General features: G+C 41.1%; 1 protein-coding gene across 1 annotated transcript in view; it reads right to left on the bottom strand.

The window, feature by feature from the left end:
- Positions 1 to 18368, bottom strand: part of DPP7 (dipeptidyl peptidase 7) — a 3316481-nt gene that overhangs the window by 387142 nt on the left and 2910971 nt on the right. Inside the window, exon 8 of the mRNA XM_069612152.1 lies at positions 16738 to 16856. Coding sequence (XP_069468253.1) covers positions 16738 to 16856 — 119 coding nt within the window. The remainder of the gene's footprint in view (positions 1 to 16737; positions 16857 to 18368) is intronic.

Raw genomic sequence — 18368 nt, 5'->3', positions numbered from 1 at the left:
GCACCCTTTACATGTTGCCCCAATAGGTTACCCCGCACCTCACTGTAAAATTCCACTTTTTGTGTTAATCTCATTTGTTTAACCCTCTCTTTTAAAAAAAAAAGGTTTTTTCCTATAACTGCAGTTATTTCAGCAATGAACTACAAATAACCCCGAATATTACAAAAATAGTTACATTTATTTTACATATGACACACTTTGAAAAATAACCTTGAATATGAAAAAATAACCTTGGATATGGAAATAACCTTGAATATGAAGAAAATAACCTTGAATATGCAGAATCCTTCGTGCTCTGAACTTGGTCCTCAGCCTCTCCACCCCAACTCCCCAATTTCACATGGTGTCCTCTTTCCCCCCTGCCCACCTCTAGCCTGATGCCATTTTTTCAACTTTTCATTTTCGAATAACCACGAATATTACCCCGAAAATTCGCAAATATCACTCATATCAGAGAAAAAAATTGCAGCTTTTACATTTCTGAAAAGCCTCTTTGTTGCAAAGCACCATGGGAGATATCTCTATAAATTTGGGAGAAGGGGGTACCCCCTTCTCTGTCAAATATGCATAAAAGAACTGGACACAATAACCCCAAACCCTCCCCGGAACTCGAGTCACTGCTTCATGCCCAAGTTGTTTCCTACCTGGTCCAATTCCGTTCAGCCGTTTTTGCTGTAGGGTCCGGCAATGATTGGCCTCTTTGTCTATGGGAAAATGAATGGGGACTAGGCTGAAAGTGTATATATTTTTTTATCTTTTTATTTTTTAACTGATCTTTCCGAAAATGCGCAGCACTATAATATGGTAATGTTTATAGTAATGTATTTTAATGGAAGCCGAATAAATGTTTTTGATTGATTGCAATTCTTTACAAATCAGCATATAAGATGCATTATAAAGTACTTTTAGCAAATATATTGGCTAAAAAAAAACACTTATAGGTGGGCCCAAGAGATCTAATAAACCAATCCAAGCATTCTAGATCTGCTGCAGTACCCAGCAAAATTACTCCTGTACAGAGAAAATTACATGTATGTACCAAAATAAAGCATTGTGTGCTCAGTATAAACAATGGTTAAGCTGCCTCGCACCTATTGATGAGGCAAAAAAGTTAAGGATTCAACATGTAAGGTCAAAAATGGACATAGATGCTTTAGCATCATTAGCATTATCCATTTTATGCAGTGTGAATTATTGATGAAGAGCCTCATAGGCATATGCACAGTACGTAAATCCCTGCACAGATAAATTACTTTATGCATAGTTCCTTTTAAGAGATGCTTCAGATTCTAGGACAAATTAAGCCTTTTTCATCTTGACAAGTTGCCTGAATTGAGTCTTTTTTTGATGACGTCCCCTTTTGAAAATGTGACTTTTTCAATTACGAAATGGGGTATTCCTTCTGTTTAGCCCCTTCCTATTCCTCTCCTCTCTCTTATCTTTTCTTGTTTTTCTTAACTGTGTCTTCATCTTCCTTGTTTTTCTATTTTTAAACAGTGTTCACATATCTCTGTTAAACTGACTGAGCAATGCATCTACCTTTCTGTCAACCACAACCCAAGGGGCTGCATCTTTCAATGATACTGGAGTTGAAATGTGATGCTCTGGAGAAGGAAGACCACTTAAGGACTAAAAGGAATTCCTCCTCAAACGCCTGCAGTGGATACATTGTGTAAATAAACTTGTAATCCCGGTTTTATCTAGGTCTTCCACCCACTTGACAAGAGGTCACAGACGTGATCCAATGAAGGTAAAGGAGCAGCTGATGGTGTGTGATCTGTAACCGGACACCACAAATTTGTCCTCATGTGTGGAACATCACCTCCAATAGCTTTCACACATATTTCCCCCTGGAATCCAAAACTCGACTCTGCATCATGATTTGGAGTAGACGACTGAGACATTGTTTACATTTAGCAGCCAGTTGTCATCTCATTAACTATACAATATGCATCAATGGTGCTGCTACTGATTTCTCAAATGCCTTTTCTGTCATATTCTTGTCAGAGCTCCAAATAAATCAAAACTCGGTTCAAAACGGCAGTAGGCAGCAAAGACAGGTTTATTTGCCACTCTAGAGAAACAGACAGGGAACTCGGCAGAGTATCCCAGTCCTGAGAAATTAACTCCCGAGCAGAGATTTGTTTGGATTTTATAGTGTTACACAATCAGAATCCTGCACTAGTTGGTAAACTACATTTAGTGAGTTAAATTTAAACAATACACTTACTAGCGTAACATTACCTTACCTTAGATGCCATGTGAATAGCACCATTTCTCTTACTTGTACAATTCCTTTTGGACTTACTATGTGACACAGTCCCTGCCGACGGTGAATCGTTCCATTACATGTAATCAGTCCCTGCCTGGTAAGTGATGTGCCACGTGACATTCCACTCCGGTCCTCAGGTGAAACCAAATCCTGCTTTCATATATGGTGTGCCACTGAGGAGGGCTATGCTCTGAACAGGGGCTTTTGTCACAGCCACACAGCCTTCTGGTCTCATACAATTTGTGCCGACCAATCGTTGCTTCTCATGGCTAAGCCACTTCATATTGATAATCCTGACTGTGATGCTGCGCTGTTGAAGATGAGCTGTGTTCAGATTTCATAGGAAAACATTAAATATTCACTCAGTATCCATAGTTCTTACTTTTGTGCTTACATACACTGTTCATAAAAGGTTTGTTTTTCTTCTTAGTACAGTTGCTGTACTTGTTAGAAAGATCCTGTCCCTATCCAGGCCCTTAACTTAGCTTTTCTTTCCTGTCCCTACCTAAACAGAGTCATTCTAAATCAGGAAGTTTAATAAATGTTTAATCATGGATAGCAAATGTTCATCAGAGCTGCAACTTCTCCATCGGTTTCATCATTTCTTCTCTCATCTACTAACGTCATCTCAAAGTTATCTAACAAGAGCCACATTCAATCTATATATTGCCCACATATATCGATTTGGTTGGACAAATTCTTGGATGACATGGTACAGGATTATCTTTTGTGGTGGAAAGGGCAGATACTCTGTTTGCTAATTTGAAAGCAATCGGCTTCATATGTCACTTGTAACATATAGATTTCTGTTTTGCATGGCCTTGATTTTTTTGCACTTGGGTCACCAAATCTCACAGATTATCAAATAGTTTTGGGACTAACTAGAACCAGTTGAACTGAATCATGTACCAAAACATTTTCAATTCTGCAGGCCCATATGTTTCATATCTCTTTCTCGAGGTAACACGCACAAAGTTCAAATCTTCCCCAAGTTTTGTAATAGGGCAGAAGCAGATAACATTTTCAGTGAACAGTCTTGTTTCGTTCAGGATCAGTCCCTTTGCTTTACCTTTCCAATAGATTCTTCCCCTGACAGCTGTTATCTGGCCACCCTGAGGTTGTCCATGCACTGAAGCTAAATTGGTTGTGTTGGCCAAAAAGACCATTTAGTACCAGTTCTAATCCACATGCCTTGCTTCTTGTCGGTCATACTAACAATGTAGACATTGAGCTCCCTGGGAATTCGAATCGACAACAAGTCTCGGTGTACATCCTAATCCCACTTACACCTTGCCCACGGACCAGGCAAGATTTGCTAAGGATTAGGCCAAACTCCTATGATGGGCCCATAAGTAGACAATTTTGCACAGACGTTTACTGGCAGCAGTAACATTTCTATAGGTTCTGCCACAGCCAAAGAGTAGACAACTCTCCTGAAGCAAACTCTTTACGGACTGGTGAGCAATGTAATCTCAGATGGTTTTCAATTGCTCATTATGCTAGTCCTGTGTCTCTGCAAATGCAATATCCCAGTTGACTTGTCAACCTGCTGAATTAACGTTAAATATGAGACTTGCTAGCACACCTTATGTTACACTGCTTAAGTCCTCAGTTATGTGTTGTGTATCTCTCCCATGCTCGTATTGATATTTGAGAGCTGAGTGTCCATTATTAACCCAGAAGCTTTTTCTAAGTGTCCCAGCCTATGCCCATGTATCTGGTTCTTGTTTTTATATACAGGCCATGCTGATAACACAGTATGACTCCCATCCCAGATACAATCTACCAAGTCTCTCTTCATTCTGTCATTCAATATACCCTCCTGATGTGCCAGTCAAATAGCTGCCCCTGCAGAACAAGATGAAAAATGGGGTGGTACTTCAAAGGTTAACAATGCCAAAAACAGCTGCATTAACCCTAGTGTTGTATTAATCACTGCCCTCCTGTGTTGATGTGTTCCATAATTCAGCGCAAGTATCATAACCTTTGCACCTTTGTATGATCATTTGTTGGTGCATGATGGGATGCTTGTTGAAATAGCGTGCAGCTTACGAGTGAAATCGATAACAAATCTATGCATATTAATTTTCCACTTGCTATGCATATTTTATCCACAATAATTTCATTGTATTCCAAGTAAGTAACCACATTACATTCCTCATCTTGCTTTGTTGCCGTGTTCCTTGGTATGCACAACCAGGGCACTATTACAGTGCCTGTTTTGTCATTTCCTTAAACGTGTTGAAAAAAATAAACCTCCATTACAGCCTCACCGATTATTTTCTGTGTTAGTTCTCACAGTGGTCTTTGTCATCCATCAGGTTACTCTCTGGTGCAGCTTTCCTTGCTCAGTAAAATAATGACGAGTAAAACAATAATAGGACCGGCTAGTTCTCTGTGAAGGTCTTGGCCACCCGGATTATTTCATTGGAAGAACCTTGACTCTTGGGGATTTACTACACAGTTTTGGAACCACTTTCTCCTCGCTTTTCTCTGGAGTAGGTGTTGCCTTAGAAAGAAACACTGCTTCCCATTTATTATGAACCCAATAAGGAAGTAGTAACAGCTTGAGAGCACTAGCCAATACCTAAAATCAGATGCCCCCGAGAACAGTCCCAAAAGAAAAAGTTACTTACCATAGTGACGTAGTGACTTTTGCATTCCGAGTCTATAGTTACCTTTCAACAATGCTTATGAGTGTCCATCGCTTGACCAACACATTTTTGCTCAGCAAATTGATAATTCCTTTACATTTTCTAATTTGGGGGTGGAACCAGCACACTTGTGGGGCAATATCTCCTGACAATCTTGGACAGATGGACCTTGTCAAAAACAGAGTACGGTTCCTAACAGGCTAGTGCCTGGATCTAACTAAACCTTTTGGCTGATGTCCCTGCCATCAGGAACGCCACCTTCCAAGTGATAAAACTAATGTCCATTGTGGCAATGGGCTAAAAAAGTTTGCGGTCAACTGCTGAAACTCTATGTTGAGATCACACACTAGGTGCAGAGCCTTCACTCTGGGTAAAACGTGATAACCCCACAAAGTGTCTGTGTATGATGGGATTGGAAGTACAAACTCAGAGACCAGGAGTACGCCTATCAGCGCTGATCGCTGCAAGATAAGTGCAACATGACTCAACCGACATTCCGCGCTATGCCAAACTCAAGATGTTTGACAGTAGTTGGTCCAGGGTGGAATTTAGTGTGATGAACTCTTTTTATAAAGGCCAGCGTCAAATACTATGCCATTTGCTTTTTTGTTGTGCTTGAGTAGAGGTTTTGCAAGATTCATGCATGTTATTGACACAATTCAGTCACCAGAATAAAGGTACTTTTGAAGGTTAAAACTGTCCTGAGGAAGAAATGGCAGTAGTAATTGAAGGCCAAATATGTAAAAACTAGTTATGGTGTTTCTTATTAATTGAGAACATTGCTTGAACTCAAAAACAAGGAAGACATTAATATATTTGGACTTAGAAAAAAAGACACTGGATTTATTTGGAAAGTCTTTTTTTTCATTTGTTTTTGTCTTTAGCACTCTATAGTCATTGTACTTTATGCACCGTTTTCACATACTTTCTCATTGTGACATATTTGTATTCATGGTATTGAATAATTTATTTAATACATTAAATATTGTCACATTTAAACATGCAACATGAACCCTTGTCTATCTCCACTTAATAGTGCAACAGCTTCACGCATTGCTTTTTAAAATAAAATGCTTTCTCAGACATATTTCACATATTAAATATATTATCCTTCTGACACATTCTTGGTTTGGCTTTGTTCATCAGATTGGAATGCCACATCCTTGCAGGCCAGTGGGGCATGGTGAGAATAATGGAGGAATCTGTGGTAGTAGGCCATTTGGAAACCATGTTACGAATCAGTAGAATTGTCCGAAAGCATACATCTCCTGATTGCCCCAAGAGATGGGAGGACCATTGCACCAGGATCCCAAGCCCTGGTTTCTTTGAAACACAAAGGCCCTGAACTTCTTGTTGAATCCTGTAGCAAAACCATCTACTAGGGAATGACCACACAGCCTGAAGAGAAGCCATAGAATTGATTAGTGGAGCTCCCATTCATGGTTCGCCTGTTGCAGTCTACCCAGTCTTTCTGACCCTGTGTTCTGATCTCCTAGGAGGTGGACAGCTCTGATAAACACCCATATTCGGAACCCACAACCAAAACTCTACTGTCAACCTTCACATGGCTGGAGAGCGACTTGTTGATATAATACATTCAAGTTGTGTTGTCATTTGAGTGAAGACAAACCTGCCCAAAACCACTGGTTGGAAGGGATTTGAGTTCCAGCATGCTGATGTGCTCTACCTGCTCTAGACTGGACTACAAGCAGTAAATCATCCTGTCTTATAAATTTGCTCTCCAGCACAGGAGATAGTAGTCTAGTGTGATCACCAAGTCATGCGGGGAAACTGCAAATGGGAGCCCATTTGGTAAGGTTGGTCTGGCAGATTCACCACATGAGGTCCTGCCGTAGGCTTTCTGGAACAGAATGTGTGTGTACTGATCGTCATGTGATTGGTTCCAAGATTGTTCCGCCTTCAACTGGAGGCGACTCATCTTTAGCCTGGTCAAGGACACTGCCAGAACACAAGAACCCATCAGCACCTGTAGGCACTGAAACCACCACACCGAGAGATGCCACCTTGAAAGAAAAGTCATCTCTAGGATGTCTGTTGCCCTCTCTTTAGTGGGGTATACAATTACTCAGCTTGAGTCCCATAGGAAACTAATGAAAGCATTTCCTTAGTAGGATTCATCTGAGACCTTTCTGTCTTCGCTGCCAACCCCAGATTGAACAGGAACTGCAGTAGCTGTTGCAAAGCCACCAAAGTCCCCTTGGCCGAGGACGCCCCGAGCAGCCAGTCATACAAATACTAATATATGTGTATATACTGTCACCTCAGTTGCCATCTGTTTGGTGTACATTCTCTGGGCTAGGTTGAGGCCGAAGGGTGTCACTCTGTACTGTAATTGCACGTATCCCAATGATGGCCTCAGAAACTTCCTGAGTGGAGGCCATATCGGCACTTGTAAATATGGATCCTTTAGGTCCACCATACATAACCAATTTACCTGGGTGTACAAAGACAGATTTTGTGCAGATGTGGTAATCTTGAATTTCTCTAGGCAGAGGAAGGCATTGAGGGGAGACAAGTCAAGTATCGTCCGAAAGCCTGTCTGTTTTTCTTTTTTTTAAACCATAAAAACCAGGATATGTTCCAAATGTTGAAGCTGCTCCATGGCCCTCATATCCAAGAGTATCTGCTCCTCTTCATGAAGTGCAGCATAACAGACATGTCGCAAGCAAAGAGAAGGAGGAGGAAAGGAATGGAAGGACAGTCCCTTGCTCCTTGAGACTACTGACCTAACCCAGGATTTCTTGGACATGCAAGATCACTCTGATGCAAACTCTGAGATCCTGCCTCTAGTGGCAGACGTGTGGACTCCCACATTCGATTTTGTCTCAGCTTGGGTGATGGTGACCGATTATTGCCCAAATAAGCCTGTGGTGCTGGTTCTTTGCTTCTTCTTGGGAAAGCTCATGGAGCTATCTGTTTCTCTCAGTCTCTGCTCAAGAAATCCTCTGAAACTTCCTGAGGACACCAATGTAAAATTAACTGTTTTTGAGGGGCTTTAGTGAAAATCGATGAGGACTTAGCCGCCAAGGTAGAGGTCTTTTTCTTGGTCAGTTCATAATGGAGAGATCCAGGCACCGCCAATAACCTATTAGCTGAGTTCCACAATTTATTAGAGTGTATTACACAACCAGCTTCACTCCAAGCGTTCTTTTCAGTGTCTAGGTTCCCTGTATTTTAGCAAGTTCATCAAGAGTAGTTTAAGGAGGTGGCTGTACCTGGGTTTGGAAAAACATTTTCAAAGTTAGGGAACAAGGACAGCGTCCCTTGCTGCTTTATCAGCAATGGCATTCCATTTAGCAACATTTTCTTTTGGGGTTTTATATGCATGTTTTAGTGCCACAAGTTCAATGGGTAACATTAGGTCACTGAGAAAGACCTCTACATGTGAAACATTTTTAATTGGTGTACCAGCTGCAGTGAGGAAGTCCCTCTGTCGCCATATGTGACCATAATCATCTACCAGTCCAAAAGCATAGTGCAAATTTGTGTCAATCGTAACTCTTTTACCTTGTGATAGATTGCCAGGTACTGGCTAATACGATCAGTTCAGCAATATGGGCAGAATATACATCTGAGATGTTTGCACTTTCAATCACTACCAGCAACTCCCCCCACTCTTGTCTCAAACAAGAGCAGTCCACAAAATAAATAAGTTCTCATTTTGAACTGGAACATCAACAAAACGTTTCTGGGGACTTATAAGAGTAGTAGTAACAATGATACAATTCTGGGCTTTCTCCACTAGCGGGCTCAGCAAGAGTGAAGCAGAATTCAGAACTGGACATCGGGTCAAGTTGCAGTTGCAGAATTCAACACAATAAGCTCAGTCTTCATAAGTTAGCAAGCAGACAAATGTGTTTTTGTTTTCAATAGTTCAGCTGTTACTGCATGGGGCACCGCTACAACAAGGTGGTACTCTAGAGCCACATTTTCTGAAGCCTGGGCCGCTAGAACAGTAGCACCGACCCATCACAAACAAGGTGGTAACCTTACTGCAGCTGGGTCCAGTGTCATGCTGTAATAAGTTATTGGCAAGTATATGTCATTGTGCTTTAAGTGTCAGTAGTGCTTGAGAATACCCATCTATTGGCAAAATAAAGTAAAAGGCTTTTTGTAGTTTGGAAGACGAAGGGCTGGAGCAGTGGTGAGTGCTCGCAATATCATCTAGGTTGTTTTTAGGATTTGTGCAAAGTGCGTAGGACTTTCAGCGTACTGTGGGAAACCTGAAGGGTTTCTCTCATGTAATCCCCAGGGATCCTTGATCCAGGTAGCCAGGGAAGAGCGATCGTTCTTGGATCCCAACACTGAGGGCGGATAAGTGAGGGAGGATCACCTGGAGGAAGGATTCTTGGGGAGTGTTAGAGGGAAGACCTCAAGTGAGACATGGTATTTTACAAAAGTGGAAGAAGCAAATAATGTAACAGAAGCCTTTATGGGATATTCCAAAGCCCAATCTTGGACATCTGAAAAACCATTCAAACCCTATACTGAAAGGAAAGTAACAAACAAAAGGGGAAAAGTTACATTACAATCTAAGGCAAGTATTCTTTCTAACAATCCATCCTCCTTTTCCTCCGACTTTTAGAGTTGTTGTAAAACACGAGAATACGAATCAAAGAGAAATGCCATTTTCCCGTTTCGCTAAAAGTTTTCATAAACATAAAACCATACCACAAAACTATTATGCCCACTGTTCTAGCAATTACGGATCCGGCACCTCTAATATCTTTAGAGGATACTACAACTCCCATCTTCCCTATGACAGTTCTAATACTGAGACGAGGAAGAAGACTGAAGCTGTGAAGATTACCTATGGCAATGTTCCATGGCTCTGTACCTCTAACAAGGGCAGGCAGGGTCAGGCACATAGCTACGAACACAAACACCTGAATCCAATTGAGAACCAAACTAAGTATAAAAGGTGGAACCCAGATTCACAAAGGGAGGCAAAGGCGAGTTCGACAAAGAGAGCAGGCGAGTTGGCGAACAGAGGATATTGAGAACCAGGCTTGAGAGAATGGGATGACGAGATGCTATAAGGCTGCAGGTTGAAGCAGGAGAAAGCGTGGCAAGGGAGCTGTGTCTCCAAGAAGCCAAAAGGGTTTGTCAAAGGAAGTCGAGAAGCTGGTTAATCTCCCTGAACGTTGTGCCAAAAGATTACTTGTTTCCCTGGGAGAGCAAAGGCACCCAGGAAGGTCTGAGGGGCAGAAGGGGAGAGACCCTGACCTCGGATAAAAGAATCGTGAAGGACGCGTTGTTAAAGCACAGCCGGTGAGTTCAAAGTGATGAGAGAGCCTGGTTTGTAACGACGCCAAAGATTACCAAGCTGCAAGCAAGGTTACACGTAAGAAGCGAGACGTGTTGAAAGAAAGCTTAGATTGTATTGAACTATGATGAAACAAAGTAACAGAGTGGTCCTGTAGAATACTGCATTGTCGAAAGTCTCTGTGAACTGTGAAAGTTAAACAAAGTATTGCTGAGATGAAAAGCGAGTTCAATAAAGTTAATGAAAGTGAAAGCCGACGGGAAAGGCTACGGAAGAGAATATTGAGTGAAGCAAGATCCCGATGGGGATCGGATGAAATAGGACTGAGTGATTAAATAAATTGGCAAGAAAGTGGAACTTGTCGGGGTGCTAAGGTCGATGTGCGAGACAGAGACAAGGAAGTAGATCTTGTTGTGGTGCGAGAAGACACGCTTGAGGAAAGACTAACAGAGTATAAGGAATACGATAACCAGAATGCCGCAGTGTCAGACTGGTCAGGCATGGGAATAAGTAAAGCTGTACTGTTTCAAAAGTATTTGACATAAACCGCATGAGGAATAAAATACTAAAGAGTTGAAAGTAACGCCTAAAGAGGGTTAAGCTCCGGTGAGGAAAGCCGGAAAGATACACCAAGAAATATTGTTAAAAATCGAACTGTGTTATTCTAGAAAGCATTGAATCATGCGAGGGAAGCCTGAGGAAGAGAACATTGATAAAACAGAACTGTGTTATGGTATTGGGTGCATTGTTGTATATGATATGATTCAATAAACTTTAAATGGAGTAAAAAAAAAGCTCAAACAGGACTGTGTTATACTAGAGAGCATTGAATCAGGCGAGAGAAGCCTGAGAGAAGTAAATTAACTGTACCGAATAAGAAAACCACTGGACTGCCGTTTTGTGAACGGTTTGGAACAAACTGAACTTCTGGAGATCCCGAATGACTTAAGCTTGGGGAAGGGAGTTGAGAAGAAACTCCATGACCGTCCTGATCTTTCTTTCAGATACTCATTTACTTTATCCAATACCGTACACATTGTTACGTAAGAACGTGAGGGCAAGCCTAGGTTTAACAAAGACAGATTCTTTACTTTTGACAGACCAACTTTTGAACTATTCTTTCTTCTTTATTTTAATGGTCGAGACTACACCCATTTAGAAATAGGCAAGTTAGGCATTCTTCAAACCCCATTTTCATAAATAAAGGTTTTTGAAACTTGTATCCTGGTGTCTGTGTCTACGTCTGAGCCCCATGCCTTCTCACAGTACCCTTGAGGAAGCTATGTTCAGTATATTGCAAACCAGAATGAGTGGAGGTGAATAAATATTAACTTTCTAGATGTATTGTGATAGAGAAGGCAGCAGAACATAAATCAAAGGAATTACCCAATTTAGTCTAATGCCAAACTGTTTGAATGCCATTTTACAGCAATTTCTTTACCTCTTTTTTCACTGCAAAAAGATAACTGGTGGGTTGGGTTTGAGTATATAGAAAGGCGGGCTGAATAGGTAGGTGGGTGGACCCCCCTCCTCCCCTGCATTTCATGGTAAAAGAAACAGGTAAACAAATTTGAAAATGGAATTCAACCAGATTAAATTGACCAAATATCAGTATGCAGCATACGGAATACAAGAAAGAATAGTTGCCGGGTTTGGTACTACGGGGAACATGGGCAAACCACTGAATTCACAGCTTGAAGATCCTGTACAAAGCGTTATGTGGGTTTACCACCAGGCACTTGACTTGCTCCTATCGTGTAGCTAACAAAACATCTGAATTTTCATGGGGAATATCTTTACAACAACTCAAGCAAAACAATTAAATAATAACACATTCACTGGAGAAGATGGGCTCAATAAGAATGAATGTTCATCCAAGAAGGACTCAGGATTAAAGTAAGAAGGGCTCTGACAGAATGCAACACAGGATTATGAGAAATACCAACATCTTTTACAGTTAACATAGAGAGCAGTATATTAGGGAAATCTTTAGACTGTATTGTGGAGCGTTTTACCCCTGCATCTATTAAGCAAGGCACAGTAGTTTTATCCCCAATATTGCAATCAACAAAATGCCCTTCTTGGTCTATGAGTATTAATGTTTGCGTGACAGCGTCCCTTTTCCCCAGGCTGTCCTCGACTTCTGTCCGGCTTTATCAGCGGATGGAAATCTTGCGCATTCACATTTGGAATTGGGAGAGCTGTAGTAGCCTGGAGCTGTGGTCTTTCATCGGGCTCTCGAACTTCAAATGACTCTTTTGCTTATAATAATCCCAACCAGTATACCCTGTCACAATCCCGTTATAAAAATAATGCACATTCTGAGAATCAGGGATACTACCACTACATACTCTGCCTCCACCCCTTCCTTGAGTCAGGCTTTGGGAGTTCACATTTACACCTGTATTTGCATTCGTACCTCTGAAGCTCCCTTGTAAATTATGTTATTTTAATGACATTACTGTATAACAAAAGGTGTCCTAATAGTTAAATCCTTTGTGCACAGGATGTGCATTCATTTCTTGATCAGAGTTCACAATAAATGTCAGCAACAAAAACAGCATAATCATTTTAGCGTTTGTAAATAAAATAGGCTGGAGGGGGTTTCATTATTTGCCAACCTCTTCCATTCTCTTTATTCAGTAATTTTTTATTATTTCTCAAGTGTGTGAGTCATGATTCTCCCGTAGTGACAAAAAACAAACATATTCAAGGAGGCAGAGGAAAGGTCTCTTGATCCTATAGACAATCATTATACTTGATGAATCAAAAAACAGTGAGTACATAGATAGAGCCTGCACTTTACAAAGCACCTAATCTCTTCTATGAGAGGAGTAGGTGCCCTACTGCTCTCCTACAAGAAATAATTTAGGAACAAAAATCCATACAAACTAGTACAAGTAATTGGTACAATTTACGGTAATGACACATGGACCACATTACATGTTAAGGGTTACTAATGTACATGTGTGATGTATTATTGTTCATGTTACTTTGCAAACAATGAAAAGGTTTTTTATGTAGGTCTATCTGTTTTATCAGTTGCTTTATGTGCTTTATAAAGTGCAGGGTCTTTCTTTGTACTCACTGTTTTTTGATGTTTTTTGATTCATCAAGGTGCAACAAGTATTGCTGAAGAGACACTGTAGGTTTAAGGCTTCCAGAATGTATTAATTTGCTTTCATCCTATTACTGCATTTCTAGAGAAGAAAAAGAAACATTTCCATAGATCATCTTCTTTCTTTCCCATTGTGAACATTGGATATCTTGCACTGTCAGTCAATATACTTTAATATGACAGTGTTTGTACTACTGAGGTCGGTTCTGTAGGGTATCTTGCTTCCTCACCATATTCTTATTTCTCAACATAATGGACTACTCTCCGCGTGCTCAACTGTTGGTAGACATCCTACGTGGAGAGTGTTCTACCCTGCTAAACACTGCAGCTGGTCTCTCATATAATACAAAATAAAAGTATGTTTACTGTAAGGGTGTTAGGCAGAATCCTGTGCAGTGCCCTTAGGGACCACTACACACAATTAAGACTACAGGTGGCAATACAAGTTTTACCTTTGGTACAAGCCTGTACTACTATGTTAAAGTGGTAGCAGTAGCAGAGCAGCCAGGCTTATCTCAAGAGTATATGAGCAGTAGCAGAGATTACACAAAGGGACCACAAATTACTGTGACTCAAGCAAACACTGACTCATGGTTTCAGGTAAAAAAAAAATATAAGTATATTTATTTTTAAACCATTAGTTATAAACACAACACTTCTATTAATACAAAAACCACACGTAAAATATACTACAACTAACCAATTCACTTTGTACGGTATATTCAAGGTAAGTACCCTGTGTTTTAGCGGACCGGTGTTATGAAACAAAAGACGTTACCGGGAATACACTTGTGATCACATTTTGACAGTAATGACAGTTCGGTCTTACTAAAGATACGCGTATCCGCGGCAAGAAATGTTACCGGGGTAAAAACACACTTAGCACCTGAGATACCCAGAGAAAGTTGGGGACAAAAATCATAGGGAATACTTTTGTCAAGGCAGGCAGGATCAGAGAACACTTTTAGACAGAAATTCAAAAGTCAATAGGCCGGAGCCAGTGTCAAGTGGAACCTGGTTCCTGTTGTCGAGGATCACACAGTAAGATAGTACTTAGATATTGCCAACAGAGGAAGCAAAAGTTATAAGAAGGAGGGAAGACAAGTGCAAGCCCTGGAAGCGAAGAATAGGGATTCACCCAAATTCCTCGAGCAGAACACAGTACCTTATTCAAGGAAGGCGCTGGTGCCACGGCGGTAGTTCCTGGTAGTTTCCTGCAGACCCTCGGTTCCTGGAGCTTCGATCCGAAGGAGGACGACTGGAGGGGTCTGCACCACACAGGGATGAAGCCGGCAGCAGCGACGGTGAATAAAAGGTGCGCTCCTTAAAAACAGGGGAGGCTCTTCAGGTGGCTATCCGGACTACTACAGCTGTGTGCAGCGATTTCGACCATGAAGGGGGTCCTCTGGCTGTAGAAGATGAGCTGGTTATCCCCACTAAGCTCAAGGGAAGAAGACTCTAGACTGGATTTTCTCTTAGTCGTTGAAGGGTAGATAGCTCAGGACTGCAGCAGGGCTTCACCGGGACGGGATAGTTGCAGTAGTGGACTTCTTCTCCGCTTCTCTTCGGTTCCTTGTAGTTCCAGTGGCAACTCTGACTTCTAGCCCAAGAGACCTGCCTTTTATGCGAAAATCCCCCATTCACACAGCCCAGCTGTCAATCACGCAGCAGGGGGGTTGTTCGGCCCGGACAACCACCTCAGCCAATCATGGTAAAGTGTGACTTGGGTTTCCTAGGATACCCTGTGCAGGGGGTGAATACACCTCTCCCTCACATTCAGCCCACCTAAACACCCAGGCGCCTAGAGGAGGGCTTCTTGGCAGAAGCCCGCCAAAAGACAGCGAACAAAGAAGGCAAACCTGGTTTGCTGAGCAAAGTAAAACACAAGAAGGACTTTAACAAAAAGAAATGGGGAATAAACCCAACTGGGGCCAAAAGAAAAAGCATTTGGTCAAGCAGGTTTAGGTTTAAGGCTAATATAGTAGCCTTCAATACTACCACGTTTATATAAGATAACCACGGTAGAAAGGTTAGGGTAGATACCACTGCCACCAGCCAAGTCCAATTGTTAAAAGAGCGAAACAATTCTCTTGGAGGTACAGATAAGAAGGGCTAAGAGTTAACCCTTCCAGTACTCCATGTAAGATGGGGTTTACTGGATCTGTGGTTAATTTGACTAAGTAAAGTTAATGGCAACTTTACCCTTTTCTGGGGGACAGTAGTCAGCCTCAGAAATGGAGTCGGTGGGAAGTCTAAAAGACAACCCTGTGTCACTGCACTGAAGGTGCTGTGTAACACTCAAAAGAAGGGGGATACTGAAGTGGCGTACTCCAGAGTCCACAATCATAAAACAGCTGAAATACACATGGCAAAATACAGGTAAGAGTGGGAAAAAAAGGGTACACTCTTACCAAGAGGAAAAATAAACTCCAGAGACCCAGTAAAGCTGCTGGGGGACTCACTAGGTAAGGGAAATTAGCCATAGAATGAGAATTCTTCCTAACAAAGGGTATAATATTATGCACCAGAGCAACACCTGTGACAAACATAGCAGGAGCTATGGGATACGTAAAATCTGGTTTATAGTCATAATTTTGAGAAAAAAAATGTCGACTTACAAAAATGTCGAAAAAAAAATGTCGAAAACAATAATGTCGAAAACCTATACTTATAATGACAAGAGGCAATTTTTTGAAAAAAAAATGTCGAAAAAAAATGTCATTTAGCACTATCAATAAATACATAAACAAGAAGAGTCCCCCCAACCCCCCAACCCCCACCACCCTCTCACCCCTCATACTCAACGCATTTTAATTATATATATATATATATATTTATTTATTTATTCAATAAATAAATAAACAAGAAGAGTATCATTTACTAGGGGTGGGGGTTTCCCCCCAACCCCCCTTACCCAACACCCCCCTGCCACCCCCCACCCCCTCCACCACCCTCTCACCCCTCATACTCAACACATTTTAATTATATATTTATTTTTTTATGTATTCAATAAATAAATACACAAGGAAAATATCATTTACTAGGGGGTTCCCCCCAACCCCCTCACCAAACACCCCCCTGCCACCCCCCCACCACCCTCTCACCCCTCATATTCACCACATTTTAATTATATATATTTATTTATTTATTTCTAAAAATCCGAATGTAGAAAAAAATTCGACATTATTGCTTTTCTACATTATTTTTTTCGACATTTTTTTTCGACATTTTGACTGTCGATATTAGTGCATTCGACATTATAGGGAAGGGTATCTTAATAGTGCCTCGCCCCTGCTCTTTAAGGATTTTGACAAAGAAGAGGAGGGATAAAGTAATACAACGGCTTCTATTAACTGATGATGCATGGATGAAAACTTTTAAATGAAACAAACAATAATATGCGTACCTGATAGTCCCATGCTCTGGCGCTCATCCCTGTGCCGCAGCCTGTAGGATCAGAACATTTGGCAAACTCTTGATATATACTGTAGCAGGTCATCTGTCCAGTTGCATTATAAAATATGCCTGTGACAAATGTAGAAACTGTCAATGACAAGGCCCTCAATAAAAAAACATTTAATTAGAGCTTGCCATGTGGAATAGTCCTCCCTAACCTTTATCCCCAGGCTGTAACACCCCAAATCCCTTCTCTACACAGCCTTATAACTGCACCCTTAATGGTATATCCCAATCTACTGTATCCAATGGCTGCACAGTGCTCTACTGTTTCACAGCTAGACTCGTGCTATATAATATATATATATATATATATATATATATACACGCATGCAGTTTTGAAAGGAAGAAGTACATTTTTTTAACATTCAATCACACATTTAAGCAACTTTGAAGCAGGTGAACGTGATGTGTTGAACATATGATTGGTATCATACTGTAGTAATGATTAAATTGAAGCTAAGGCGGTTAATGACCGGCTCACACATGTCAGATACATTTTGTTGGTTGTATATTATTTTCAAATCCCAGCCAGAGTAAAAGAAATTGTTAATCACACAGAGAGGAACACAAAAACCAAAAGGCCAAACAAGCTACATATGGACATATCACTTGATAGTTGCATACCATGAGAAAGGTTTACGGCAATGTCCTGTGTTTGAAAAGGTCTACTTTCCGTTGAGGAAAAATATCAACATGTTTCCTGTTTACAGTACGGTCAGCGACGGTTGTACATACCGCTTTTTACTATCAGGCCAATTCGTTACATGGTTCACAAATCCCAACATAATTGTAGCCCCAATGTATCTACAATACCAGTCTTACACATCATTGTGTGACATTGTTTATCGTTTTCACCACTAGATCGATCCTTGCAATTCAACGGGGCTGGAAGCACCTTCTGTGCTGGTCCTTGCCACACATGTGTTGCAGGCATACTTATTAGCATTTAAGCCGCCGGACATCCACCACTCTCTGTGGCAAATGGACGCTGCGAGGGGTTGAAAGTCTTCATGCTGCAACGGTAATAGATTGGGGACCATGGTATGAACCTGGTGTGAGCCTCATTAAACGGGCAAATGTTTCAACAAATGGGGAATCCTACAACAAGGGTGTCCCAGTATTTGATGCGCCCCACCATTAGTTTTACTGCGTTCATTTATTTAGTATTTCATTATTGTTTTGGTTTTGATTTATCGCCTTGTTTTTATGTATTCTGATATTTGGATGCAGTGAATAAACACCCGAAATATGCCCCAGTGAATATGTTCTGTGTTTATTGTTACTTGTTCACTAGATATTATTTCTATTTAGTCCTTCCTGTTTTTCCAGTAATTATTGAAATTATGGTGGATATCGTTATGTTCCACATTGTGTGATTACTCCTGCGGAATACTCACAGAATCCCTGCGTAAAGTCTCCTCCCAGGTGGCCAGGGGAAGGCAGCCTCTACCTGATACTGACCCTGGAGATGGTATTAGCCGTGTGGATCACCTGCGAGAAGGGCCTCAAGGGAATAGGAGCAGAAACCGCTAGGAGGGACGAAGTATTTATCCTCTTCAGAAGAAGAACTTTCTGTGA

Source organism: Ambystoma mexicanum, chromosome 8 (assembly GCF_040938575.1).
Source record: "Ambystoma mexicanum isolate Mex_15411 chromosome 8, UKY_AmexF1_1, whole genome shotgun sequence".
Taxonomy (NCBI): domain Eukaryota; kingdom Metazoa; phylum Chordata; class Amphibia; order Caudata; family Ambystomatidae; genus Ambystoma; species Ambystoma mexicanum.
This window is presented reverse-complemented; position numbering and strand designations above follow the sequence as displayed.